This window comes from Lepidochelys kempii, chromosome 27 (assembly GCF_965140265.1).
Source record: "Lepidochelys kempii isolate rLepKem1 chromosome 27, rLepKem1.hap2, whole genome shotgun sequence".
NCBI classification, from domain to species: Eukaryota; Metazoa; Chordata; order Testudines; family Cheloniidae; genus Lepidochelys; species Lepidochelys kempii.
In genome coordinates this window covers 17,083,113-17,092,921 of record NC_133282.1, presented here as the reverse complement: position 1 = coordinate 17,092,921, position 9,809 = coordinate 17,083,113, and the positions used below count along the sequence as shown (strand labels likewise).

The 9,809-nt window shown below is 46.5% G+C and overlaps 1 protein-coding gene and 1 long non-coding RNA gene across 6 annotated transcripts in view; one reads left to right on the top strand and one right to left on the bottom strand.

Moving 5' to 3' along the window:
• The window catches only part of LOC140903888 (uncharacterized), a 342,875-nt gene extending 338,156 nt beyond the window's left edge, over positions 1-4,719 (bottom strand). The window contains exon 1 of the long non-coding RNA XR_012156377.1: positions 4,419-4,719. This is a non-coding gene — a long non-coding RNA (uncharacterized lncRNA). The remainder of the gene's footprint in view (positions 1-4,418) is intronic.
• Positions 4,720-5,663: 944 nt separating this feature from the next.
• The window catches only part of SMARCE1 (SWI/SNF related BAF chromatin remodeling complex subunit E1), a 31,480-nt gene continuing 27,334 nt past the window's right edge, over positions 5,664-9,809 (top strand). For 2 of the 5 annotated variants that reach the window (XR_012156372.1, XM_073325811.1), the window contains exons 1-3: positions 5,664-5,989; positions 8,603-8,653; positions 9,758-9,801. Coding sequence is in view for 4 of the 5 variants with exons in the window: in XM_073325811.1 (XP_073181912.1) it covers positions 8,647-8,653; positions 9,758-9,801 (51 nt within the window). In the remaining variant the exon portion in view is untranslated. Of the gene's footprint in view, positions 5,990-7,249; positions 7,299-8,602; positions 8,654-9,757; positions 9,802-9,809 lie in introns of all 5 variants that reach the window. The other 3 variants (XM_073325812.1, XM_073325813.1, XM_073325814.1) reach the window with 3 other exon arrangements.

Sequence of the window (9,809 nt, the reverse complement as noted above, 5' to 3'; positions counted from 1 at the left end):
ATGTGGTCCCACCAGTCTGTGCTTGTTTCCCGGGCCCAGAATCAGCGTTCCACGGCATGAGCCTGCCCCATTGCCACCGGGATGCCCAAATTGCCAGAGCCCGTACTTTGAGAGGTGTCCATGTCCTCATCACTCTCGTCACCGCGCTGCCATCGCCTCCTCGCCTGCTTTTGCAGGTTCTGGTTCTGAACATACTACAGGATAATGCGCGAGGTGTTTACAATGCTCATAACAGCCGCGGTGACCTGAGCAGGCTCCATGCTTGCCATGGTATGGCGTCTGCAGGAGAGCAGAGTTGCAGCAGAAACGGTGGCGGATGACAGATGCCACAAGAATAGATATTTATAGAGAACAACGAGAGGACCTGTGAGGTGCATCCATGACAGCAGGAGAGCAGAGTTGCAGTGGAAGCGGGAGCCCATGACAGCCAACACGGATAAATTCACTATCGAGACAAGAGCAGGAGAGCAGAGTTGCAGTGGAAGCGGTGGTTCAATGACGACGGTTAGCAGTCCTACCGCACCGTCTGCTGAAAGCAGTATGGCGTCCGCACGGAAAAAAGGTGCGAAACGATTGTCTGCCGTTGCTTTCACTGAGGGAGGGGCAACTGACGACACGTATCCAAAACAAAACCACCCATGACAATATTTTTGCGCCATCAGGCATTGGGAGCTTAACTCAGAATTCCAGTGGGCGGCGGACTGTGGGATAGCTGCGGGAACTGTGGGATAGCTACCCACAGTGCAACGCTCCGAAAAGTCGACGCTAGCCACAGTACTGTGGACGCACACCACCGACTTAATGAGCTTAGTGGGAACACACACAATCGACTGTATAAAATTGCTTCCTAAAAAATCGACTTCTATAAATTCGACCTAATTTCATAACGTAGACATACCCTCAGAGTGTCACAGTTAAATACAAGGTGCAACAACTTGTTTAGCATAAGCAGTTAACACATATTTCAAGGAACCATTCAAGGTGAAGTGGCCTATATTGTTCTGGTCATTTTCATTGTTCTTTGTCTTCAAGTTTTGATGCCCAATTTAATCACAGTAAAGCATCTTCAGTGCCAATCAAACCTCTATTCAGTCTTTGAGTCAGCAGAATTGACAAGTGGCCCAACAAGCTATTTCTTTCTTTAAGAGATGGAGTAAACATTTTAAATACCTGTAAAGGCCATCATACCTCATTGACAGACTTAACAGCAGTTCCTGTTATCTTTCTTTTTTCCTTTCATTCTGGCCTGCATTCTCAACTAAGATCTCTCAGGTTCTTTAGTAACTGAGATCTGAGGGACACCAGTGGCAGCCTACTCCCATCTCCAGATGCAGGATCTTGGGGAAGAGGCTGTCCCTTCATCACTTTGAAAGCAGATATTTTCTGGTAAAAGAATATATGAAGTACATTCCCTCTTCCAGCAGCTGCACAGTAAACCTATTTTCAGAAGGAAAAACACCGGACTTAAATTACCATAAAGGGTATGTGGGAAGAAAATGGTATTTACTCATCCACAACCCAGTGACTGCTTTCTTCCCTGTCCCTTAAAAGCTCCACTCATTTTTTCTCCTCACTCTAAGTCCTCCAATACCTATTCTTGCGTATCTCCTTCAGTCCCTGTACTCTGTCTTCATCCTTTGGAGTTTTCCACTCTACTGAATTTTCTGCTCTTTTGTCTTCTCTCATTTTTTTCTCTTATGCTGTCCTCGCTCCTTGACCTTTTTCTTCTACCAACCTGATAGAGGCCAAATCACTGAAAGTGATTCCCTCACTCTCCACCTCCCTTTCCACAAACTGGCCTTCTATATGCCATTCATTATTTTCTTTATCTCTACCACAGCTTTTCTAAACAAATTTTGGCTTTTAGAAAAAACATTAATAATACAAAGAATGTCCAATCACCAGCCCAACCCCTTATTTCCTTGCCTGTCACCATATTTTTTTTTTCAATTACTATCTCTAACTGGGGAGAGGATGTGACATTACCATGGGCAGCACGTAAACCGCCAACTGGAAGAGGATAGCCCCTGGCCCCGCCCCTTCTGCCAGAGGCCCCGCCCCTTCCATGTGTCCCTGTGTCCCGTCCCCCCGAGCCGAAGCACAGAGTCCCCCAACTGCAGCCACCAGCCTCTGACCCATGCTGCCCCCCCCTCCCCTGGGAGCACCAGGATGGTAAGTGAACATAAGAACGGCCATACTGGGCCAAACTAAAGGTCCATCTAGTCCAGTATCCTGTCTTCCGACATTGGCCAATGCCAGGTGCCCCAGAGGGAACGAACAGAACAGGTAATCATCAAGTGAGCCATCCCCCGTCGCCTATTCCCAGATTCTGGCAAACAGAGGCTAAGGACACTATTCCTGCCCATCCTGGCTAATAGCCATTGATGGACCTATCCTCCATGAAGTCATCTAGTTCTTCTTTGAACCGTTATAGTTTTGAATCCTTCACAACATCCTCTGGCAAAGAGTTCCACAGGTTGACTGTGTGTAGTGTGAAAAAATACTTTGTTTGTTTTAAATCTGCTATTGATTTCATTTGGTGACCCCAGTTCTTGTTATATGAGGAGTAAACACTTCCTTATTTACTTTCTCCACACCAGTCATGATTTTATACCTCTATCATATTCCCCCTTAGTCAGCTAAAAAGTCCTAGTCTTAATAATCTCTCCTCATATGTTTCAGAGTAACAGCCGTGTTAGTCTGTATTCGCAAAAAGAAAAGGAGTACTTGTGGCACCTTAGAGACTAACCTTAGAGACTATTTGAGCTCATGCTCAAATAAATTGGTTAGTCTCTAAGGTGCCACAAGTACTCCTTTTCTTTCTCCTCATATGGCAGCCATTCCATACCCCTAATCATTTTTGTTGCCATTTTCTGAACATTTTCCAATTCCAATATATGTTTTTTGATATAGAGCAACCACATCTGCATGCAGTATTCAAGATGAGGGTGTACCATGGATTTATATAGAGGCAGTATGATATTTTCTGTCTTATTATCTACCCCTTTCTTAATGATTCCCAACATTCCGTTCGCTTTTTTGACTGCTGCTGCATATTTAGCGGATGTTTTCAGAGAACTATCCACCATGACTCCAAGATCTCTTTCTTGAGTGATAACAGCTAATTTAGACCCCATCGTTGCATATGTATAGTTGGGATTATGTTTTCCAATGTGCATTACTTTGCATTTATCAACATTGAATTTCATCTGCATTTTGTTGCCCAGTCACCCAGTTTTGTGAGATTCTTTTGTAGCTCTTTGCAGTCTGCCTGGGATTTAACTATCTTCAGTAATTTTGTATCATCTGCAAATTTTGCCACCTCACTGTTTACTCCTTTTTCCAGATCATTTATGAATGTGTTGAATAGGACTGGTCCCAGTACAGACCCCTGGGGGACACCACTATTTACCTCTCTCTAGTCTGAAAACTAACCATTTATTCCTATCCTTTGTTTCCTGTCTTTTAACCAGTTACCAATCCATGAGAGGACCTTCCCTCTTATCCCATGACAGTTCTGGGGTGGCGCAGACGCAACCCCGGAATGTCAGGAGGGAGCGCGGCACAGCGCCAACCTCCCCAGCCCTGGAGCACCAGGAGGACGGGCGGCTCAGCCGCAGCCCTGGAGCGCTGGGAGAACAGGAGGCTCGGCCACAGCTCTGGAGCACTGGGAGGATGGGCGGCGCAGCCCCAGCCTGAACCGGGGCCACGGCACAGAGGGAGCCGCAGACTGGGAAGCAGGAGGGGGCTTGCTGGGGGTGGAGTGTGGGCGGGGCCAGACCTGGCTGTTTGGGGAGGCACAGCCTCCTGCAGCCTATGATAGCTGTCATCCATGGCCATTACGACAGATTCTGCCAACTCTTCTCATTTTAAATTGTGCATTACTTAGCTTGTAGGCCTCTCAAGACTAGGGGAAATGCTTGCAGTATCGAGTACTATTCAGTCTGAGTAAGTGTGGTAGAAATGAGCCCATTAACAAAAAAAGCTTTACAGATTAATACCAGAAAGCCCAATTGTGCAATTTTTACTTGCATTGTTCTACATTTATTCACAACAGTTAGTCCCACTAACTCCAGTGGGACTACTCTCATGAGTTAAATGCTCAACCATGTACAGATTACACACTTGGGACCAGAGTATACAAATGCCAATGAGAAACAGACTCATATGACCATATCTAAGGCATCTTTTTCAACATTTTAGCTTTTTCATATTACCAAAATCATGTTATTGCTAGATTGGAGAGAAAAGTGTGGTGTAATGGTGTGAACCCAAGACTGAAAGCCAGGATTCATGGATGGAAGTCCCACCTCTAACACTAAGTGCAACCTGCACTTTGCTCCATGGACTCCTTTACCAACAGCACGCAAAACCTGAGTAAAAGGATATTTTTCACATTTAAAAAGATATTTTCTCACCTTTTTCTCATAAATTTTCTGACGATGTAAAAATGGTGGTTTAAAAAGAAGCTCATGCAGCTGATCATAAAACATGTATTTTTGGTTTCTTTTGTCTTTTAGTAGCCAAATGCAAGTCATGGATTTATCCCTTGTACTTGACCAAGTCTTCACTGTAGCCACAGATTGTGACCTTGTCCTTCTATTTGTTTGCAAAAGTGACATTTCTTCAGTGACGGTCTGATTTAGACAAACTGTGAACGCCCAAGAGAAAACGCAGGGCCTTATTCAGGGCCGGCTCTAGGTTTTTTGCCGTCCCAAGTGCACCACTGCCCAAGCCAAAAAAAAAAAAAAAAAGGATGGCCAGAAAGCCACCCCTGGAATTGTGCCGCCCCAAGCACGCGCTTGCTTTGCTGGTGCCTAGAGCCGGTCCTGGCCTCGTTTCTGCCAGCACCAAGCCCCGTACTTTGCTTCAGACTCTGTATCAATTCATACAATTAACAGACGCCATGTCCACACTGCCTCACTCGGGGCACCTCCTTTTAGAGTGCTAGCTGAGTGGGGCAAGCTTCGGTCTATAAAATAACCCCACGACAGGGGCATCTGAGGCAGCGTCTCATATTACAGCAGTAACCCTACGCGGCACAGGGACATCTCGCATTATAATCATAACCGCGCGTGGCAATACCCCACGCCTGGGTGCTTCCTCCTGTAATGGCAGCTGTGCCAGGGCACCTTGGGTTCTAAGAAGAAGCGTGCGCGGCAGTACCGCATGCCGGGGCACCCAGCCTCCAATGGGCGCTGTGTTAATAATGAGCGCTGCGCGCCAGGGAGCAGTGGGGTACGGGAACAGAGGGCGGTAGGGCAGAGCTGCGGGGCCCGCATCCGCTGTTTCCTGAGGAACGAAGCGGGGCCTGACAGGACCCTACGGGAGGGGACGCCCAGGGGCAGCGCCAGCAGGCAGGGAAAGGGCGCCCAACCCAACCCGTTGCCTTCTCCTCGGGCGACGGCTGCCAGGCGGGAGGCGCGAGACCAACAGCCGCGAGAGAGAAAAAGGCGCCAAGCCCAGCTCCTCCCCCCGCCCTCCAGCTGGCCCTGAAGGCGCGAGACGAACTGTAAAGGCCGGGAGGGACCAACGCTTCAAGCGCCACCCCGCCCCCGTCCAGCAGGCGCGCATCACGTGCTCCCTGGCCCCTGACCTCCGCCCGACACGTCTCTAGGCTCTCCTGACGTCACTCCGTTCGCTTTATGGGCGCCGCGCGTCGCGTCGCGTCACGTCACGTGGCGTGCGTTCCGGCCCGGCGAAGCTGTTCCCCTCTTGGCTTTCTTTACCCGCTCGGCTCTTCAGATTCGCCACAGAATAACCGTCCTCCCCCCGCCCTTATTGTAAACGATAAAAATCCCCCGGTGGTGTATGGAGGTGCCTGGCTCGGAGTAAACCCGGGGCGGGAGCAAAAGAGCGGGGGAGCTGGGATGCCGTGTGGAATGTGCTGAGGCGGAAGGGCAGGCGGCTTCCCCCAGTCGCCGCTGCCCGGGCACCCGGGAGACCGGTGTTGGTTGGGAACAAAGGGCCGAGGCCGGCGCCGGAGCGGGTGAGTCTCGGAGGGGCGGCGAGGGGCGGGGCTGGGCGGTGAGCGGGGCCTGCAGCGCGGGGGCCTCTGCCCCGGCAATCACCGATTCCCCTCGGCGGCAGCCTGGGCCTACGAAGGGGGGTGGGGAGGGGCTGAGGGAGAGAGACGGAGACGATCCCCACCCCCGCGTTCGCGCCCATGGGAGGGGGAGCTGCCCCCCGCCCCCCACCCCACACAACACCCGTGCTAGGGGGAGCTACCCCCCCACACCCACGCACCTCCTAGGGGGAGCTACCCCCCACACACACCCACACCCACGCACCTCCTAGGGGGAGCTACCCCCCCACACACACCCACACCCACGCACCTCCTAGGGGGAAGGGGAGCTGCCCCCCACCCACACAACGCCCCCCCTAGGGGGAGTTACCCCCCCACACTCTTCCTGGGAGAGGGGGAGCTACTCCCCCACCACACCCACCCACGCACTTCCTAGGGGGAGGGGGAGCTACCTCACACCCCCTCCATGGGGGATGGAAGAAAGGTAGTCAAAAACATTTTTTTCCCCATCCCCAACATGGATCCCCAAAGTGGTAGAGGAGGAGGCCGGTACTATCCTCCTCTAAGCAAGTTCCCCTGCTGTAGTTAGGCATTTTTTTTGCAGTGGGTCTGGTTTTCTAAGGTACCATGTTACTGATTGAAATTATCAGGGTTTGAAACCCTGTGTTTAGAAGTGACCTGAGTCACCAGAGTGCTTAGCATCTGCTGCCTCTTAAAAAAAAAAAAAAAGGGGGGGGGGGCGGTGGAATTGCATATTAAATATTTGTGTATTTAGCACATTCCCTCCTACTCTCCCCAAAATTGGATGAGTAATTAGATCTTTCTGTTGCTCTGGAGCAGGGTCTGCATTTTAAATTGATCTGTGTAAGCATTCTTTTCATTGGACTTTGTGTGGGAATGGCAACTTCTTTAGTAAGGGTTGTCTAGTGTTGTCAACAATGCAGTCTATCTGTAGGCCTTGGGCATACAAATACTCAAGCATGCCTGGAACTTTACATGCATAAGTTGTCCATTATGTGTGGAAATAATCACAAGTTCAAAATTGAAGCATGTGCATAGCAGTCTTAGTATTTGGTGCCATAAACATTAATAATGTCAGATGCTGAGCATTTACAGGATTTTGCCCAAATCTTGCTCTTTCAAGTCTTCAATGGATTTAATTCATGAGAGAGGCCAGCAGGATATTGCTGTTATTTTACATGTATGGGTTTACTCCTGCAACAGGTTGCACAATCCCAGCTTCCATTGACTATGACATTACTAGCTGTAACAGGTACACTTGCTTTTCCTGTTACTCTGATGTGCAATTTAGCCATGTGACAATGTATTACTATGAACTTGTTTATATTGTTGTTTAGGATACCATATGCGCACACTCCTGTATTCATATCCAGTCCTTGAAGCCAGCCATATAAGACAAGTAATTGAAATCCAATATATAGTACTGTAATTTTTATTAAAAGTGATGCACAAGTAAAATCTTTACAAGGAAGATCAGACGAACCTTGGATTTCAGTTTCAGAGTTGTTTATTTAATCCTAGTAGTTCAGCCTTAAGGGCCAAGCTAGTTTACAAAAAATTCATCAGTCACTACAAGAAAATGTAGGCCTAGTTTCTGGGAAGTTGTTTATTTTCTTTCACTTCAGAGCTGACAAATTTGTGAATTTACCTGCAATACATTGTTATAATTAAGGCTCCTTAAGTTAGGTTTTAGCCAGCAAAGAACAACTTTAATACAAACCGGAGGAAATACTCTTTTACACAGTGCACAATTGACTTGTGGAAATCATTTCCAGGGGATTTTGTGATGCCAAAAGTATAACTGGTTTAAAAAAAAAAAACTAGGTAAGTTCATGGAGAATAATTCCATCAATGGCTATTATCCAAGATTGTCAGAGATGCAATTTCTTGCTCAGGGCAGCTCTAAAGCTCTGATTTCCAGAAGCCGGGAGAGGAAGACAGGGTGGATCAGTCCAAATGCCACGTTCTGTATGTTCCCCCTGAAGCTCTGGTACTGGCTACTGTTGAAGACAGGCTAGATGGACCATTGGTCTGATCCAATATGGCCATTCTTATATTCTTAAACATTAATAAAACACTCCAGATACCAAAAAAAAAAAAAAAGAAATATGTTTATCCAATAAACTGTGGAAAAACATTGGAAATGCTTACTTGTATCTAAGACCTTGTCTACACATAGCAGCAGTACACATTATAGGGCTGTGATTTCTAAAGCATACTCACATTACCTGGTCTATGTAGACCGTGCTGGTGTGTGCTAAAGGTTCCCTTGTGTGCGTTAACATGCTATTTGTTTGTTCTACATTAAAGCACATTAGGAAATATTACACAGATTACTCATTACAGTATATACAAAGAGGCGGCCCCCCCAAAAAAAACTGATTGGACATATATACATAAAACCTCAAAATTGCTAAAAATAACCCCCCAAAAATGAAAATAATAAACCCTGAAAAGCAGATGCTCTAGTTATAATGGTCTTAGTTTTAATGGTTCATGAAAACAAAAATTGTTCTCTTTAATAGTCTGACGTTGTGTTCTCTTTTTGTCTTTCAGAATTTGAGATATAATGTCAGCTGGCTGAAAATTTATATACCAAAATGTCAAGTACGTTTTTGTTTTTTTTTAATTTAACAAGTAAAGATCTGTTTCAGCAGCCTTTACTTATATGAATAATCCCATTGCTGTCACATGAAAAAGGGCTACTGGACCAGGCTCATTTTAAGAGGAATGTGTTATATGTATTATCATATACAGTAATTATAAGTGAACTACCAATCAGTTGGTACTAGATATTGCCACAGTGCACAGCCCTGGCTGTGCACTGAGGATTTCTTTAAGTGTCCAAAAGATGAAAGAAACACACAAGCATCCTACCTGACAAGCTGCAGAATTGCTCTGTAGCCATTTCTTCAGTCTTAAGGCTGGAATAGTTTCTGCTGTCTGGGTATGTCCTCCATAGTGGCAGAAGACGCATCCCATCATGCCTACCTCAGTGGCATGCGTTGATCACCAATGGAGTTAGGCTTTGGGATTCATACTCCCTTACTTATTGTCCCCACAATTTCCCCCTCCAATGGGCAGGACCTTCCACACCAAGGGACGAGATTTGCTCCTTCTTTAATAAAGATAAATTGTGTAAATGCTGCACTCAGTTACTCTTGTGCAACTTCTAAATGAAGTAGGAAAAGATGTGCTCCCTCTCCATGCTTTTATTTAATGCCAATTATATGCTACCGAAAGCCATGAATGAAACCACTTGGGGAGGGGGTGAGCTGCACAACTGAATGTAAAATTTAGCCTACAATTGCTTCATCCTAATGCATACTGTTACATGTCAAACTCTACACTTCAAATCCATTTCCTTGCCTCTGAAGAAAATCTAGTATGCTTTAATTTCCGTGGTGGCTAGCACAGTTTTTTTTTAATTCTCTTCCTACATTTCTCCCTACCCCAGTACATCTAAATAAAAGAATAGTAACCTGACACTGGTGTCACCTTTTTTAAAATGCATCTCTTCTTCTTCCATCCCTTTTTTTTTAATTTTATTTTGTCAATGTAGATTGTAAACTCTTTGGGACAGGGATCTGTCTTGTTATCATAAGTTTCTTACCAAATTATTGTTGTGTGCCTAGTACACTTTTGGATATCGTATGCATAATATATCTGAGTTGTCAGGAAGTTATGTATTTGCTTTTGTCTTTTAAACAGAAAGGCCATCCTATGCCCCACCTCCCACCCCTGCTCCCACAACCGTAAGTAT